At 38.0% G+C, this 20013-nt stretch overlaps 1 protein-coding gene across 1 annotated transcript; it reads right to left on the bottom strand.

Moving 5' to 3' along the window:
- Positions 1-2559: 2559 nt before the first annotated feature.
- On the bottom strand, positions 2560-19684 carry LOC131223438 (probable choline kinase 2). Its single transcript, XM_058218853.1, has 7 exons — positions 18978-19684; positions 16214-16335; positions 15927-16122; positions 8778-8895; positions 8591-8638; positions 3525-3625; positions 2560-2875 (listed from the first exon to the last, which is right to left on the bottom strand). The coding sequence occupies exons 1-7, from the start codon at positions 19332-19334 to the stop codon at positions 2738-2740; spliced, it is 1080 nt and encodes a 359-aa protein (XP_058074836.1). The 5' UTR covers positions 19335-19684; the 3' UTR covers positions 2560-2737.
- Between the last annotated feature and the right edge of the window lie 329 nt (positions 19685-20013).

The raw sequence follows: 20013 nt of genomic DNA, 5'->3' as shown, positions 1-20013 counted from the left end.
CGGACTCAATACATCCTGCCCAAGCCCAACCCAATGTCCGATAGGTCAGGTTCAACCCGCCCAACTTTTAGCCCTAGTCAGTGTGCAATCCACGTCCTTATTTGATACTCTCTAGGGCTGGACGGTTGACACACAGGCATGCATAAGTTGTGCCCGTGGCACACACTGGTTCAAACGAAGGGCGTGGATCCCCACCAGGACCTAGTTAGAGACCTACTCCTACGGTGCTATCAGGAGCACTGTAGGGCCTACCCATGATGTATGTGTTTTATCCACGCAGTTTTATGTATTTTGATAAATCACTTTAGGTGATGAGCCCAAATTAAGGCAGATCAAACACCACAGGAAACAGTGGGCCACATAAGTTTTGGATTCATACCTTCCCTTCATCCAGACCTATGTGACCTTCTAAATACATTGGATGGCAAATAAACATCATGGTGGGCTCTAAGGAGGTTTCAACGGTGGGGGTAATTGTCACTACTGCTTCCTATAGTGTGCTCCACTCGAGCCTTTGATCTGCTTCCTTTTTGGGATCATGCCCTAAAATGATCTTTCAAAACGGATAGATGGCTGGGATAAAACAGATATATCATTTGTGGGCCCCACTAGAATGCTACTGGTTAAACTGTCCAATACTTCGTATTAGTAAGCAATTGTTTGATGTTTTCGAACCGGCGTGTAAGGTTGCTTTCTTTGTTTTTCAGCTGTTGCCAATAATAATAATAATAATAATAATCTTGTTTAGAATTTAAAGATACGGAGAGATCCTTGGATGTCCACAAAGAAGAAAACCACAAGTAAAAGCAACCATTTAATATTTTTCTTTACAACCATTGATTGATGGTAAGTCCACCGATTCTCAATTTAGAGAATAAATTAGTATTAGTTTCAGTTCTTACTCTATTAAAGTCTTATCTCAGGATTTCGAATGGATTTTACTTTAGTTAATATGCGCTATCAACCATCAAACCCTGCCAAAGTATTCTAGTCTTTTCTCTTCTGATAGCAACATGGACATCTATGGTAGTTCACCACATTTTTGTCCCTGCATCTCTCTAAAATCACACTGCTCTAGCAGTCTAACCATCCAATTTTTGTCTATCAAATGGATGGTCGGAAGAAAAATGGTGATGGGTTCATGGTCCAAGGACAAAATAAGATGGCTAACATCATCTTCTCATTGTAAATTTTGGGCAATTTCCCGTTTATGATTAGCTTGAGTAATTTGGACGCTCTGAATTTTCTTACTGCCATGCCATGTGCATGGCTGAAGAGTCACTGAGATTTTTGAAATGGTAGTAAATTATCATAGGAATGGTGCATTACAAAAGGTACTCTACAACCCACTCGCTATTGGAATTAGCAGTGTTCCATTCTCCTGACGCGAAATCGCCTGGGTGACACTGTTCAGACAATCTTGATCATCTATTTTTGGCCGTTGAATTTGGACCATAACGGTGCTATTGTTAATTGGCAATGTATCTTGGATGGTTAGCAATCACATGGCTAGAATTTTCGGTAGTATGGTTCTGGGATACTTTCTATCCAACAAGCGGTCTGAATAGATGTACATGATGCCATTACGTGTATGGCCCATGGAGCATCCACTGTCTGTGTTACATGTCAATTCAAACCGTCCAAATATGCCCATGTATTATCTAGCTTAACTTTTTCAAGAAAAAAATGTAACCATCATAGTTAATTTTCACAATTACTTTTTATGATGCAAATATATGAAAAAAAAAAAGGAAAAAAGAAAAAAGAAAAAAGAAAAAAAAGAGAACAAATTTCTAACAAAACAGGCCCCTTTTGAGGGTCATTTGGATGCTTATAAATTATTTACAACCTATCTTGTTTGGCTTTAAGTTATAAATAATTTACTGAAAAATGATTGTCTGTATTTGAGTATCCATGGCTGAATGGTAGACTCACATTATGGTGAAATTCCACTGTGGTCCTTACTCATGCCTTGGTGGTAGACTCACAAGAGTTGAAATTCCACTGTGGTCCTTACTCATGCCTTGGTGGTAGACTCACAAGAGTTTCAACACGAGGCCATGGGTTCCAGTACCTATTGTGTAGTGAGTGGGTATGTGTGGGGCAGCGAGTCTGTGTGTAAAAAAGAAAAAATAATAAATAATTGTCTGCATTTGAATAGCCTGTAAATTATTTAAGTCCTCCGAACGGAGAATCACTCTTTCCATCTATAGCTATTAGGCTGTAAATGGAAAGCTTGTAAATAAAATCCGAACTTTTTGCCTGTAAATGCTTTAAGGTAAAAAAGGTTATCCAAACACAGAGTATAAACGATTTACCTATGAATCATTTACAACTTGACCAATATACGGGCATCCAAATGACCCTTCAGAGAGCATGTAATATCTGTGGTGCTAAAATTTCTTCCTCCTTCCAAAAGGAAGTGGTGGATGGAATTGGGGAAGGCCGAGTTCCAAAACACGGTAGCATAATCACCGTCTGCCCCAATAGTCATTAAGATCATGGTTCAGTTCTAAGCACTATTCGTTTTCAAAATGACATTCATTTCTGCTAATGAAATGCTTGAAGTCTGAGTAGATTCACTGACATGGGCATTGGCTAGGAAAAAAAACCATTTACAGCCACAATTATTCTAGAGCAGTCAGATACCATTGTAAGTAAGAATATAGTTGACCAACAATCATTATGGTATATATTTACAATACATGGAGACAGAATACAATTTACAAAAGTGATGCTACCAGGAAGGCGTTGCAGAACCATTTCCGGATAATGGGTCCCCAGAACTCAGTACGGCATGCTTCCTCAGCTGGTACTGCTGAAACCTTTGCCTCGCATACTCAATATAATCAAAGTCAATGTCATTTACATGCTCCTGCAGAAGATAAGAGGGATGAAATCAGACAGTTGCTACTAAGATATCAAAAACAGAGAGATGCTCCAGTGCTCACAGAGCACCATAAGTTACCATTCTTCCAGTTACATCAGTTAATTTGGACACTCCTAACTATTGGCCTGAACTGTAAATCCATAACATATTTCACGGACCACCATGCGGAAATCACACTGCTCAGATGATCCAATCCATCCTTGATTTGGCCTTATTTTATATAACCATCCTTTTTCCAAGCCATGGATGGGATGATGTGATTGCATAACAGAAGTGATTCTTTAGAATTTTGAGCAATCCATGATGGTCCTCAACAAACAGATGGATCAAATTGCTGACTGGACCTATATTTGTGCAAACAATCTGGACTTCCATATTAAAGAACATTGATCAAATGGCTAGTACTTGTCAGATTGGTGTAACATTTGCACAGTGGCCCATGAAACGTGGGCCTAATGAACAGTCTAATCAATTGATTGGACTGGCTAAGTGTCGCAATGCAACTGGAGTACTATAACTTAAAAAGTGCTCCAAGAGCATTTCTCAAAGAAATAAAGAAAGTAAGAAAGAAAGAGGAAGGCTAAAAACAAAAAAGAAAGTATTGCAGTAAGTCGTGAAAGCTGAAGTTGGGTACCGAAATTATTCCCCATAGGCCCCAAAGCAGATGGCTTGCAGAAGTATACTTCTCGATGTCATGGACTAGCTGCTCAACTTTGAGGTCGCTCGCTTCATTGCCTAGGAAAGAGTAATAATAAAGGTACAAAATCAGAGTTTCAGAAATAAAGAACTGTTGCTTTGGAGAAGTGAAATGATAATTGGCTAAAAAAGTAATAATAAAGGTAAAAAATTGGTTTTGGAAACAAAGAATGATAGATTCAGGGAAGTGAAATGATAGAGCTTGAGGATAGACACACTAATGGTGTGTGGTAAAATTACGAAGCGCATCTCCCCTATGATATCAGATAGGGTGCTTGTTGAGGGTCAAATATTGCATATTAGACCCCAGTTATTACCTAATTTTACGAACATGATACTGTTTAACGTCCTATGTCAATCGTTTTTGTGTTGCAAAGTGAATTTAGGAGCCTGGACTGAAAAATGGTACTAAAAGCATGGATTTAACGCTAAAAAATCAGCAAGACAAGGGACGGATCCCAGGAGACCGAGATCGAAGAGTTTACACGCCAAAGATCTGAGAAAACCAAGCAATTGAAGTCCAAGAGGCCTAAAAGTCATCCTGAATGCAAGATCATATGGTTCCCACCGAAACTTTATATCTGGCCTGAGGACCCTAAATTAACCGTACACGTCGAATTTCAGCCCTTGGATCCCTGTGGAAGTGGCCTAACGGGCAGATCAGCCCCTAAAATATTGATCTGGGACCCACCTGATATCTGGATATGCTTCAATTTTGGTCTCAACCCCTTAAATCGGATGAGAGAGAGGATGGATAGAGCATATTTCTCATAAGCATCACAATGGACCCCACTTATAGGTGCGCATGTGCACAGTGCACACGCACCAGCCATGCACCAAAAAAGCATAAGATTGGTTAGCGCACGCTGACCGATTCTTTTTTAAAAAAATTTCAAAAACGGCCAGCAGACGGACGCCGGCCGAACGGATGATCTCAGTGGGCCCCACCCATCATCCCGATGGACGATCGTGACCATCCACTCACTCCAGGGGGTGGCCACGACTCCAGCTATGTTGAGCTTTTGACCCCATGCACACGTACACACGTGGATCGCCGAAAAACGCAAGATGAACAACGACTTGATTTGATACAGTGGACTGCACCAAAACTCGACCAAAACCACTCCTTTCCGATTGAAATTTTGCCAGGAATCCAATGAACGGGGTGGATAAAATCCGAAAACATCACTGTGGGGCCCACCGAGCATCTCAACGCAGGTTCTTTCGCACCATATGCACGTCCAGTTTTCCTGGACGTTGCGGGGTGTTGTACGGCCCAGATGATGATCGGATCTTTGATCTGACCATTCAACAGCTCGGAAAGGGGGTCTTTACCCCTACCATGGAGGAAAAATCAATTCTTGGACAGTCCACTGTCCGAAAATTCCGCCTAAACGCAACTCAATTTGCGTTTTCGCGACTTTGCAAGCAAGGTGCTGTGTAAACGCCCGACCGACCTTCCACACCGACTCCTCAAAGCTCTATAAAAGGAGAAGAACGTGAGGGGATGGATTCATCTTGAACGTGAAGGAGAGAGAGAGAGAGAGAGAGAGAGAGAGAGAGAGAGCAGGCGCAGGCTGGGAAGTTTTCTTCCTTCTTCCTTCTTTATTCTTTGTTTTTCTTCTTTGATGCTAGCCTCATCACGTCTATGACAGGCTAAACCTCTTAGTTAGGGCTAAGAGGTGAAGCTTGTAGTGTAATGGGAGATTTTTCTTTATGCCTTTTGATCCATGTTTAAACTGAACTGATCTTGATTCTAGTTTGATTATAAGGAATGTTTTTAGTTTTTAATGGTTTATTGTGACTTATATTACAATAGATCTGCGATAGCTGTAAGCATGTCCTTTTCATTATTGTGATTATGAAGTTAGGAAGCCCTGTTATTCACCATCGTCTCATGGGCATGGTTGGATGATCGAATCCTTCCTAACATTCATAACTCTTTCAGATTGGTTATGGATTGGTTAAATTTTATTGTTTGCTTTGTCTTATGGGCATGGTTTTGTGATGGAATCAATTCTAATTCTCATACCTCTCATCTCTTGAAAGCTAGATCAAAGGAAGTTCAGATTTGATTTTTAATGTTATATCCCCCAACTAGATGAAGATGAGACTCTGAATCCAGTTGTGTTTGTTAATCAAGCATAGATCTCTCTGATCTCTACAAGTGAATCCTTGGAATCCCTACTTTCCCACCTTGAATTTTGCAAGTTTTAGTCTAATATTTCACCATTATTTCTCTTAAAATTCCTTGATTTACATTACATCTTCTTCTAGTTCTAGCTCTGATTACTTTCAGATTATGTACAAGGTTCAGTCCTTGTGGATTCGACCTTGGTCTTACCGAGATTATTACTACATCGAAACCCTATACTTGGGGTGTGAACAGTGCTTGCTAGAACCAAGTTTCAGGGCTGCAGTCAGGAGGAAAATTTGAAGGAATGGAGTGGGAGGGATTCCGATGAGGCATTTAAAGGGTCAGGTTGACCTGAACCCAATCAGGTTTGGGTACCCATTGGGTCTGTGCCTAGGTTTCAGTTGAGTCGAGTCAATTCCAAGTCAAAATGAAAGCATTTGCATGGTCGGGCCCACCCAATGAATGGATTAGAGTGCACACGCATGTGCCGCTTTGAAACATGCGTGGGGTGTAAAAGGGCTCTCTTACATGCAAGTGGCTTAGGAAACCTCATTTAGTAGCTAGAATAATCAATATATACATTTAAACTATATCTTCATCATCATTTATGCCTTCCCCAACCAATTGGCGTCGGTTAAACAAATCATGTTCCACCATTCCACTATCAAGGATCATATTCTCAGTTAAACAAGGGTCACTTAGTTGGGATAAGGCTTAGTGGACCCAACCTGACCTGATCCGACCCAATTTTAACCAGATCCAAGTGGTGGATCTGACCTGAACATGATTAGACAGGTGAGACCTGATCCCGACCCAGTTTCTTATCAGGTACAAAAAATGCACCTGGAGCCATTAAAATCAGTCAGGTCCATTGGGTATCGACTGGTCCAGGTACCCATTCACAGCCCCAGATTCTGAGGGGAATTTTTAGTGGGCGAAGTGATATCTTATACATTATTGGTCTCATTTAGTCCTTTTGGGAGGGTTATTCTTTTTGGTTTTTAGCTGTGGCCCATTTTTCAAGGTACTGATGAGAGGATCACTAGCATATTAGCTTGCCTTCAGTATTCCAGCTATCTATATTCCAATAAAATCTTTGTCAGCATCCAGGAGGGAAAAAAGCAGTAATGGCAGCATTGGAATTACAGCAGCAATATCAACATTTGGCACAACTAGATCAGGTTTGATTTGTCATGTTATTAGTGCAACTCTTAGTATCCCATTACTACTCAAACTCCAGAATCCAAAATGACTATATCGAACCCGTATCATCTGCAATATTTCACCTACGGATGTACTAAGGCCTTTCTGCAAACTTATACCATCAAATAAGGAATGCTATTGCACAGGATTCCCTGCACATGATTTCCCATGGGGAAATGTAGCAGACATGTATGTGATCTGAACCACTCAGCTGGACTGCTGGAGGGTCATACAATATATGGCCATATGGGTAATGACCCAAAATACGCAGATCAAATAATCTCAACTGCTTTCTGGAACAGGGCCCAAAAATGAGAAGTGTTCATTTCTTCCCTCGAATTGAACGCTTTGGTTTTATCCGCCAGTCTCGTTTTTGGGCCTTGGACAGTTGGACTACAAATGGTAGGGTTGCTGGAGTCATCCAAGATTTATAAACATCTGCTACATGTCCCGATGGGAACTCATACCTGGAAAAGCAAGTACAAAAACCCGTTGTAAAACTAGGAGTCCTCCATAGAAATAGATCATGATTGTCGAATTTGCATATGTAAAAGATCTGCCACAACACTTTTGGATGGACTTGTACTTCAATGCTTTTCGTCAGCAAGGTGTCAGCAGGGATGGGTGGAATTGCATTCCCTCACTTTGACTTAATTTTGTTTGTGTTCCACACGTGTTGCAATAACTAATATTAGATTAAAATCACAGCTTTAGATTCATATCTGACACTTTATTTTTTTCAAAGGATGTTTATTCAAATGAGAACCACATTTGCTAAACTTATAAACATTCTATATTTCTGAGACAGTTTCTGGTTTCTAGGATAACACTACAGATTTAAAACCCCACGCATGTCAAGCATGCATCCAAGTATAGGCACACATGCATTCCAACAGGAAGCACACGCATCTAATTAAAGTTAGCCAATCTTCCTATCTTTGCTTTCATGGCATCTGACCATACCATTCAAATTCACCCTCTATTAAAAACTGCGTGATGAATTACCAGCCCACCTTTCCATTGATAAGTTTTGAAACGTTTAACATACACTGACAGCCAGTTTGGACAGGATTTGCAAAGAAGATATTCTTGCAAGCTCTGTTGGGCCCACAGCACCAGCTGGCATCCCACACAATGCAAATTAGAGCTGCAGCTTGGGTTCAGGTCAACCCAAACCTGAGTGACCCAACCTGAGCTCGTGTCAGGTTGTCAGGGTCCTGAGGTTGGGTTAGGGTTGGAAAACTCCAACCTGATTTGTAATTGGGTTGGGTTTGGATTGAGCATATCCTGGTCAGGTTAGGTCAGGTTGGGAATAATCATGTAAGCCAGGTTGGTTTGGGTCAGGTTGAGCATAGACGAATTCATGTTGGGTTCGAGTTGGGATGCTCGGTTGGAATTCAGATCGGGTTGGGTCCTCTTAAGGTAGGGTCAAGCTCAGGTTGACCCTCAACTTGACCCAAACCCCCCATGTGCCACCCTTAATGTAAATAATGGACTTTCTTTGCTTCGAAGAAATTCCATTATTTGCATTTTGTGGGGAGAAATACCACGGAACAATCCAGCACCTTAGGCCCCACACACGAATCATATCCAGCTGGTCCTGCAGCAACATCTGAGACATATTTGGTGTATCTTATGTCATGCCAGGCGAACAAATGACTAACCTGATGAACTCAGATATTGATATACAAATCTTCTGCGTTCTTCAAAATCTGTACCATAGCAAGGCCAAGAAAGAAAACCTCATCATCCAGTATAGATTTGAACTTAGCATAAGTAATTTCTATCGCAGATGAGTAAAAACAAAGAATCATCAAAACATGAGAACATTTGAAATCCACGATCACCCACCTGGGTACTTATCGTAGTCCAAGATATGCGGTGTTTCAGTATGATAATCGGCAGCCATCTCACAGAAGTGATTTGCTATATCGTATGCAACAGGATTGTAACTTGCATACTCGTAGTCCTGTGAAAGAGGGAAAGATTATGAGAAATCAGCACCGCCTATGCATTAGAATGCTTCATAATAATTTGCTTTTGTCTCCGTGTGAACAAAGTAGTCTTTGAAATGCCAGAGAAGTTGCATGCAGGCATATTACACTTATAGATGCTCCTCAAGTTGCTCCATTTACACAATGAAAGCATCGAAAAAGCCGTAATTACCTGCTTACCAGCAGAGACTATGTAGAGATAAAAATGCAGCAGATTGCATTCTTGGCCTATGGAAGCCAAAACATGCTTACGAGTGATCCGTATCTATTACAAACCACTGCAATTAAGAGGGAAAAAAAAGAGAGCCACAAAAGCATAAAGATATGCAAGTTTTGGGCTTTTACAGCATGATTTTATCAACGCCAGTATATCTAGTGTTATGCCTCATTAGCTGCTTACTGGAGGTGCCACTTTTTGACAGATCACTTGGATAAGCAAACCAACAAGAATGGCTTCATGACATTGCAATTCCAACATTGGTATGCACAAACCAAATAAGCAACCAAATGAGTGGCAATAGAAACATGATCAGGTGCAAATGGGAATGTTGCCTATGCGGAATCCCCATTACAAAAGTCCAACCTCGATACACCCTCCTTCACTAATCTATCCACCATCTCATTTGCCTCTCTAACCATAGACGCAAAGAAAACATTAGGCACGCGCACACACACACAGGAAAATGTTCCTATAAGGTTGGCCCTTACCAGAAGTTACAGTAAGGTCGAGCTATGTTGGCCCCGCCATGATGTGTGTCGTACATCCACCCCATCCATTGGATGTGTTCCCTCCTGTTACGCTTAGAGGCTGAAATCCAGCCTGATCCAAGATTTAGCTCGGCCACACCAAAGGAAAAATTGAGAGTGGACACCCACCCATTATTTTTGGCGCCCACCAAGATGTGGTTCAGACATCCAACCCACCCACTGATAGTTACCCCACCTGGATGAGGGCTTCCACCAAACTTCAGGTCATTCCAAAAGTCATGTGGGCCCACCAAGTGATTTTATATGCTTTAGGCATATTTAGCACTTTTCCAAGATGGTATGGCCACCTAAGTCTCGGTTATGGCTGAATTTTAGGACATCCCATGTTTAGGCAGGGGTCACCAAATGGATGGTTTAGGTGCCATATACATATCAAAGTGGGGCCTGCAAGCTCAACCTTATAGGAACATTTTCCACACACACTGTCATGCCCCGAAATCCGACACTTGGGTATGTCCGACCCCAATTCCGCACTCGAAGGTATGACCTATATTTTGTATATTTACATTTTAATCCACATATATATTAACAAAATGATTCTCATTCATAAGATATAACAATCCAAAAACTAAACAAATCTACATTTATTCAAAGAAAATTAAAATAAACATAATCCACATAAATATCAATACATGATTTACATTCATAGGATTTAACCATCCAAAAATTAAATGCACATTTATTTAAAGAAGTATAAAATATCCAAATCATCACCAAATTCATATCTCAACACATGCCATCACCATATTATCATACTACCATTCATAAGATATAACAATCCAAAAACTAAACAAATTTACGTTTATTCAAAGACGATTAAAATAAACATAATCCACATAAACATTAATACATGATTTACATTCATAGGATTTAACCATCCAAAAATTAAATAAATAAACATTTATTTAAAGAATAATAAAATACCCAGATCATCACCAAATTCATATCTCAACACATGTCATCACCATATTCTCATACCACCACTTAATGTTCATTACAACTTATTCCAAAAGCGCTAAAGAAAAAATAAAAACAATTGTATTTAAGAACATTCATGAGATCCTATTCTTAAAATGTTAAAATCCCAATAGGGTGAGCTGCGAAGATCAGTGAGTAATCTCAACATAGGTTTTAAAATATAACATTACATAATTTGAGTAAAACGTGTCTTTTTTTATTAAAAAAATAAAAATACAATACCTGTTTATGTAAAGTAAATAGATGAATATGTTAATAAACAAGATTTTTCAATGTAAATTTTTTTAAAAAATATATATGAATAAATGCAATTAACATATGTCATAATCCACAATAATAAGTGCAGTTTATTCTTTTCAACACCAAGGTCAGTTGACACCGGTTAGCCAACACCCACACCAATGCAACATCTAGCTTGGCAATGTGAACCTTTTGCGTGACAAGCTCACTCATCCAAAGGGCACTTGGCTTGGCAAGTGGAACCTTTTCTTGAAACACTCACCCATCCAAAGAACACTTGATGAGAGATCCATGTGTGCATTAAGTGGTCAGACTACTACCCTATCAAACCAGGCAGCACGAACCTTTTGCAATCTTGATATGCTCACCTGCCCAAAGGGTATGCTAGAGATCCCAAGAGGTACTAATTGGAATTATAGGACTTTCAACCCAAGGGTCTTGATCGCCCTACCTATTTATGTTTTAGAGATTTTCAACCCAAAGGACTTGATCACCCCACTTATTTTCTAATGTTGTAAAAACTATTTCAATGATGCATGATAAAATAATTCTAAGAATCTTCAATGGTCATCATTCTTCGGTCGAATCCATAATATATGATGTAAATAAATTTTCTAATCAATGTAAACTCTCTGCACATGATCAATGTTATACACAGAAATAAATATGCAACATAATATATAGAGTCAAAATTTTGAAAAATAATATATCAACTTGAAATTTTAGTATAAATATTTTTTCCTTTAAAAAATCTAAAGCAATAAAAATTTAAATAATATAATTAAAAGCATGGTAAATAAATACAACAAATAATTAGTAAACAACTAAAAATAAGCAAATAAAAAAATCAGGGATAACTCACCTTAATAATAATAATAATAAATATTTTTAAATGAAACCTAATGAAACTAATTACAAAATTAAATAGACAAATAAATAAATCAACAAAAGAATTATTTTCCTTAAAATCAAGTAAGAGAAAAACTCTTTTTTTTCTTTTCTTCCTTTCTCTTTGTTTTTTTATTTTCTTTTTCTTTTTCTCTCTTACTTTACTTTCACTTTTTCTTTTCCTCTCTTTCTCATGTAAGCAATAAAAGAGATAAGAAGATTTTTTTTTTTTTTTTTAATCTCTCTCATCACCTCAAATCAAAGCAGCATATATATATATATATATATATATATATATATATAATGTTTTCTTTAACACCTACTCACATTACAACACTACCTCCATTCTCATATCAACGGTGAAGAACCTCCCTCCCTTCACTTCTTACTTATAGTTTTTTTTTTCACACATGCATTAAATGCAATATGCAACGCCTCATTGAATGATGGTATTGAAGTGAGACATTGCACGTTGCATCTAATGCGTGTGAAAAAAAAAAAAAAACTATTAAGTGAAGGGAGAGTGTTTTTCACTGGTGACGTGAGAAGGGAGATAGTGATGTAATGTAAGTAGGTGTAAAAGGAAAAAAAAAAAAACCCAACAAAGGTTGCTTTGACGTAAGGTGGAGAGAGAGAGAGAGAGAGAGAAGAAAAAAATCTGCATAGCTTTTCTGTTGCTCGCGTGAGAAAGAGAGCAAAAGAGAAAGTGAAAGAAAAGTTAGAGAAAATGAAGAAAGAAAAAAGAAGAGAGAGGAAAAAAATGAATTTTCTCTCACTTGATTTTTAAAAAAAATATTTTTTTTCTTTTGTTTATTTAATTTTGTAATTAGTTTCATTAGGTTTCCGCTAAAAACATTTATTATTATTATTAAGGTGAGTTAAGGTGAGTTATCTCTGATTTTTTTTTTTTTACTCATTTCCAGTTGTTAATTAATTATTTATAAAAAAAATTATTTGTTGTATTTATTTACCATGCTTTTAACTATGTCATTTAAATTTTTATTAACTTAGTTATTTTTATTTTAATTCACATACATTAATTTGACTTTAAAGTTGGATTATTGTAAGTATTAATATAAAACAAAATTTATTTTTTAATATGATTTTAAGAAAAATTATAATTTCGATTTTTTTTAAAGAAAAAATAATTATTACTAAAATTTTAAGTTGATATATAATTTTTCAAATTTTTTAATCATACATTATGTTGCATATTCTGCATAGAACTTTAATTATGTGTGAAAAATTTACGTCAATTAGAAAATTTATTTACATAACGTATTATGTATTATAAATTCGATCGAAGAATGTTAACCATTGAAGATTCTTAAAATTATTTTATCATGCATCATTGAAATAGTTTTTTGAACACTACAAAAGAAGTGGGGCAATCAAGTCTTCTGGGTTGAAAATCCCTAAAGCATAAATAAGTAGGGCCAAGGTGTTCCAAAACAGTAATAGTGGTCATAACAGCCACCACCGTTACCGTTATGACACGGGTCGTAACGGCTGTTACGGTCATTTTTTTATTTTTGGAAAAAATTCTTTTTTTATTCTTTGAAAAAATTGTTATAGGCCCATTACGAGACCGTTACGGCCGTTTTAACCCTATAACGCATAACGGTTATAACTGTTACGTAATGCGTAATGATTTTGAATACCTTAGGTACAGCTATCAAGACCCTTGGGTTGAAAGTCCCAAAATCCCAATTGGTACATCTTAGAATCTCTACCATAACCTTTGGGAGGGTGATCATCTTAGGATTGAAAATGGTTTCTGTTGTCAGGTTTGGTAGGATAGTAATCTAACCATCTGATGTACCACGGGTCCCTCATCAAGTACCATTTGGATGGGTGAGTGTTTCAAGAAAAATAGTCTCATTGCCAGGTCAAATGCCCTTCGAATGAGTGAACTTATCATGCAAAAGGTTCTCATTGTCAGACTAGGTATTGTATTAGCACGGGTGTTGGCCAATTGGTATAAATTGGCTCTGGTGTTAAAATGAATAAATTGCACTTAGTATTGTGAATTATGGCATACTTTAATTCTATTCATTCATATATTTTTTAAAATTTACATTGAAAAATCTTATTTATTAACATCTTCATTTATTTACTTTACATAAACATGTATTGTGTTTTTTTAATAAGTACATTTTACTCAGATTATGTAATATTACATTTTGAAACCTGTATTGAGATTATTCGCTGGGCTTCGCAACTTACCCTGTTAGAATTTTAATATTTCAGGAACATGATCTCATAGAGGCACTTAAAGACAAGTGCTTTCATTATTATTTTCTTTTCCTTTTTTTTTAACACTTTCGAAATAAGTTGTAATGAACATTAAGTGGTAATGAGATAATATGGTGATGTCATGTATTGAGATATGAATTTGGTGATGATTTGAATATTTTATTCTTCTTTAAATAAATGTTTATTTATTTAATTTTTGGATGGTTAAAACCTGTTAATGTGAATTGTGTGTTAATGTTTATGTGAATTATGTTTATTTTAATTTTCTTTGAATAAACATATATTTGTTTAGTTTTTTTTTTTTTTTTGGTTATATCTTATGAATGAGAATCATTTTTTCAATAAATGTGTAGAGTATGAAATGTAAACATACAAAATATAAGTCATGCCTTTGAGTATGAAATCAGGGTTGGATATTCCTTTGCGAGAGTAATTGTGATATAAACTTAACTTGTAGTATTTTCTTTAAGTGATCCACCCTTATGTGAGATCTGAAGTCTATCATTTGATTTAATTATAGAACATGTCTAGGCATGGGCGTGGAGGTAGAGGTAGAGCTAGTCTCGTGGCAGCCACACCGAGGTCCACCAAAAGTGGCTAGTCACTTGATGGGGTCTTCCGTGCTTTAGATGACATGGTTGCCATTCTTTGACAACACTTAGTCGCGATAATGGAGGAGCCGTGCCAGTTGTGTAGGATGGCGTTGGGAGCTTAGTAGAGAAATTTAAGATATTGAAATCGCCTGCTTTCAAGGGTTTGTCAAACCCTATGGAGGTAGAAAAATGGAAGAATCAAATAGAGAAGATATTCGTTGTTTTAGGATGTGATGACGAGCAGAAGATCACACTTGCAATTTTCATGTTAGATGGAGAGGCCGACCACTGGTGGGAGATGGTTGCTAGAACAATTGAAGAAGAGACCACGTGGACGTGGGATATGTTTTGTGAGAAGTTCGATGAGAAATACTTTCCTGAGTGCGTACAGGATTACAAAGCAGAGGAATTCATGAACTTAGAGCAAGGGGAGATGACCTTAGGCCAGCATGAGTCCAAATTTGTTGAACTATCTCGTTTTGCCCCATATATGACTCAGAATGAAGCTCACAAAGCTAAGAAGTTTGAGCGGGGTCTGAGAGTCAATTCGTAACAAGTTGACTCTACTTAAGCTCAAATTGTATGCCGATGTAGTAAAATGAGCTCTAATGATAGAGCAAGACAACGAAGAATTCTAAAAAAGTTGCAACCAGAAGAGAGAAGCGAAGAATAATGCTAGGGTTGCATCGAATATGTCTCAAGCACAAGGCGATGCTTCCAAGAAGCAAAAGATATACAGTCAGTTTGGGGTAGGATGTATGGATATACGGACGTTCTAAGCATATGGATGGTTAAAAGGGTGTATCATTGGATGGATGGTTAGATGTATGGTTGGATTTATTAGTTAGTGGACGGTTGGATTTGAATATTTTCAAATCAGCGGTTGAGATTGGATAGATTGATCATGTCGATTACGATCATATTGGAATAGTTTGGTATGTTGATCAATGGTTAAAATTGGACGGTCAAAATTAACTCGGGTTATTATACACACGCATAAAAATTCATAAGAAAAAAAATCCTATCATTACTTTGACCATAAAAAGGCTAAGGGTCCTCATTGTTGCAAATGATGACCTGCCTTTTTTGTGGGCAAGGAAAAATAGAAACACTATTGCATGTTGTAAAAGGAACAAAGAAGGATGTGATAGCACTCAAATAGTTAGAAAGAAAAGCATCAGTTCTACATCTTTTCTACATGAACATAACAATTGGGTAGGGTCTGGATTAGTGGAAAATGTATGATCCCTATATAATTAAATGCAAAGGAGACATGGACTCACTATTATAGTCACTGATCTGGTCTCTTCATCGATCATTATATTCCCACACTGAAGATCATTGTGGCAGAACCCAATCTTCTGACTATCCCCCGACAACTTATTCTCCAGAATAGCTATCTCTTCCTCTATGGTATCCAAGCGGAACTCTTTAGCTTCCTCAGGAAGGCACAAGCGTTTGGCTGCACTGAGCCAATTTCTGAAAGCGGCGAGGAAATATTCAGCTTTGTGTATGCACAACAATCAACAGGTAATCTGGTCTGTAGCTTTAAAAAAAAAAAAAGTAGTACCTTAATCTGTCCCAGAGCTGCACCGTTCCTGGACCAGGCATGTCCAAATCATGGAATTCCCTCAATTTTGCAGCAATAAGAGAAGATATATCTGAATCCCGCAGGTCAGGTGCTGAAAGCGTCTGGAATTTCAATCCACCAGAACAAGATAGGGAACATGTTTATCAGTTTGATACAACATAATAAAATCAAAACTAGTATGCTTTCTTGTATTTCTTGACGTGAAGTGAATCCTGAATGGTTAAGATGGCGTATGTAAAATTCTGAGCAAAAGCATGAGGGAGTATGAATCAGTCTAGTTTCAGCATTCTTTGGTCGTCCTATGTTTTTATGTTGGTGCATGATATGCATGGTAAGGGTCATTTAACCAAAAAAAAAAAAAAGATGATAGGAAGAAATGGGGAGCCTAAACAAGGAGTACCAATAACCCCTCAAATCAACCGTGCAATCAGGAGGATAAGCCTCTTCACTCCCCAGATCTGACAGCAACAATGCCTAGCCAGTGAACATGGTCTCAATCATGCATTGCCAGAGCAGCCCCAACTCCTTTCCTCCCTTTTTCCCTTCTTCACTCCTCTTCTGAGAGAGAGAGAGAGAGAGAGAGAGAGAGAGAGAGCCTTGACCTCTGGGCACCCCCTAACATCTTGCACATGGCTGAGACCATGTTTGGTTTCCACTGAAAAAGTGATTTCATTCCATTTTAGTTAACATTAATTATACATCAAAGATCATAGTTAATATAAATTATGGATTATGAAATTATTTTTTAATCCTTACCAATCTCTAGATATCCACCATTAACTAAACGAGATAAACTCATTTTAAGTGGCAATCAAACAGGGCCTAAGATAACGAAAATCAGCCGGACAAGAACCGTAAACACAGTTTGATAATCCAACAACGACTTGTTAAAATATTACATACACACTTAGTTCATAAATTAGGGAATGAATGTAGGATAACTGGAAAAAGAAATGCATCACTAAACACTTTTTTTCCTTTTTTGAAGGATTCACTAAACACTACATTACAAAACTAATAAACATGAAACTACCAATCTTCACAATTGTAAAAAAATAAAAATTTCCCCATTTGATATGTTAAACAGCCCCTGCAAAGTGACTTGACTTGTAACTCAACTGTTGAGTCAATGCACAAAACTTTCAAGTCAACTCATCGAGTTCTAGAACTATGGTTGTCAATGACTGAAGCAACCAGTGAAGTGCCAAAGATTCCTCAAGATACATCCAAGAATCAGTAGAAATTCCAAGAAAAGAATAATAAAGCCAAAGGTGGAATAGGTCCCAAAACCTAATAAACATTCTGAAAACAACTTCCTTAGAACATCTTCTTCTCTCTTCTTTTTTTTTTTTTTTCTGAGAGAGAGAGATAACAACAATTTTTATTAAAAAACCGTTATCAAGAAAACTAGGTAGCAAAAGAATACAACACGCCCACAATTAGCAAAAACAGGTGAAAAGGGGGGTGGATCTCGCCTCCGAAAAATTGGAGGCCCAATCCATAACTAAAAAGGAGATTCTCCTAATCACGACGTCCTTCGACTTGCTTCTATTGAGAAACCAACGCCCATTCCTTTCCCCCCAAATGACCCACAGAACTGCAACCAACAGTAATTGCCATAATGCTTTAACTTCCTTAAAACATCTTGGCATGTGCTGTTCATGCCAAGATGTTTTAAGGAAACTAGGCAGCAAAAGAATACAACGCACCCACAATTAGCAAAAACAAGTGAAAAGGGGGGTGGATCTCGCCTCCGAAAAATTGGAGGCCCAATCCATAACTAAAAAGGAGATTCTCCTAATCACGACGTCCTTCGACTTGCTTCTATTGAGAAACCAACGCCCATTCCTTTCTCCCCAAATGACCCACAGAACCGCAACCAACAGTAATTGCCATAACGCTTTAACTTCCTTAAAACATCTTGGCATGTGCTGTTCATGGATTTGTAATGTTTGGAGGATTGCCTGGGTTTTCCCCTTTTTTTTACCCCTTCATTGATGTAGTTTCTTAGATTTTCCCAAAAATCTCATTATCAAGTTTATTCTTTTTCTCTTCTTTTATATTTTGGAATGTGTTTTATTTGTTCCATTTTCAAACATCTTGTTCTTCTTGTGTTTGCTTGTTCAGTATTCGAAAAGGCCGTTTGGTTTGGTATTGAAATTATTTCCCATACAAAATCAGATAAGAATCTAATGTAGTGAAAATCCAAAACAACAAACACAACCAAAAGTTTAAGAAACATCAGTGCTAAAAAAATCCAATGGCTTCTATTATCCCACCAAACGACTTCAAGAACATTACCCAACCCAACTTACTTAACCATGAAGATTTGAAGCAGGTAACATACAATGCTTCGCCAAATTCCACCAGTGTTTTCTGTTTGGCATGCACACTTGTAGAGTGTTCATCCGGTAGGGCCCCACCACCATGGATCGGTGATGGTATGAAAATTTCCACCATCAAACAATCCCAGCCATCCCATCAGTTGACTTCTCCCTATTGCATAAGAATAGTTGGCTATATTGTCTTTTTAACCGTCCATTGGCAGTTGGACAAGCAGATGGTTAGGACTGTCGAGTGGGGCCCCTCAGATGAAAATTCTAGACCAGTGAAAGGTCCCACCATGCGGTGAGCACGCATGAACAGCGTCCTTAATTTTAAACAAATAATAATAATAATAATAATAATAAACTGCTAACCAATGCCATGAATCTAACGAATTTCATCGAAAAACCACACATACCCTTGCATGAATGAACTCCTCAACCCGCCCATTTGGGAATCGGCCCAGGAGACGGGGGCCCTGCCCGTGCTTCGACATGCACTCAAACGTCCCAATCTCATCCTCCCTATCGAAGAAGACGTCCACACCCTCACCATAGATCCGCACCAGCACCTTCCGGGGGAGAAGGCCCCTCTCCGTCTTCCAATTGATCTGGTACACCTCATTCGTCATCGCACCCTTCAACGGAACCACCTCAAGCGCCTTTGCATCGGCGACATCGCTCCATTCCGAAGCCAGAGAGTGCAGAATCCGCTTCGCTTCTTTCGGAATCCGAGATTCGGCATCCAAAAAACTATCGATCTCAACGGCCACCATCTTCAAACCAAAAACCCACCTCAGAAATTCCAATAAAACAGCAAAATCGATACCGAAAGGATTTGATTGAGAACGACGCCCAAATCTCTGAATTTCAATCTCCTTGAAATTGCAATATGTGGATGCCAATTCCTCGAACGAAAAAATACGCAATTGAGCAAGATTCTGAATCCGGAATCTTTGATTACGATTTCTTCAAAAACAAGAAAAAATCTTGGAATTCAAACTCTTAAGGCGAAATAGAAAACCATCACCATCCCGTTTTTATAAAAAGAAAGTCAGAAACCCATACCAGACTTTTGAAGGGCCTGCAAGAAAAGCCCTCAAATGTTGTTTTATTTACAGAAAAGTCTCGTTCCAAGAGCCTCTGCTTCTTTTCTTGGAAGCGCCGGCCAGGGAGAGAGAGGAATTATAGGGTCCTCGGATCGAGGCCGTCCGCAATATACTCGGGTTTTTTACTTTTCAGTTCTGACAAGTGGACCCGATGGATTATTAATCTAGACCATTGATATGTTGAATCATGATATCAATTGACCATGCAACGAAATTACTGGCGATTGGAAGATCAAACTATTAAATTCAGACCGTTTATGTACACCATTGATCAAAACTTTAGAACTATCGTATCAAATATGCTAAAGAAATTTATCCATTTACGATGGGATTTAAGAGACCAATG

The sequence above is a fragment of the Magnolia sinica genome, chromosome 13 (genome assembly GCF_029962835.1).
Source record: "Magnolia sinica isolate HGM2019 chromosome 13, MsV1, whole genome shotgun sequence".
NCBI lineage: Eukaryota > Viridiplantae > Streptophyta > Magnoliopsida > Magnoliales > Magnoliaceae > Magnolia > Magnolia sinica.
The sequence above is the reverse complement of the archived record's forward strand: the minus strand, read 5'-3'. Positions and strand labels throughout refer to the sequence as shown.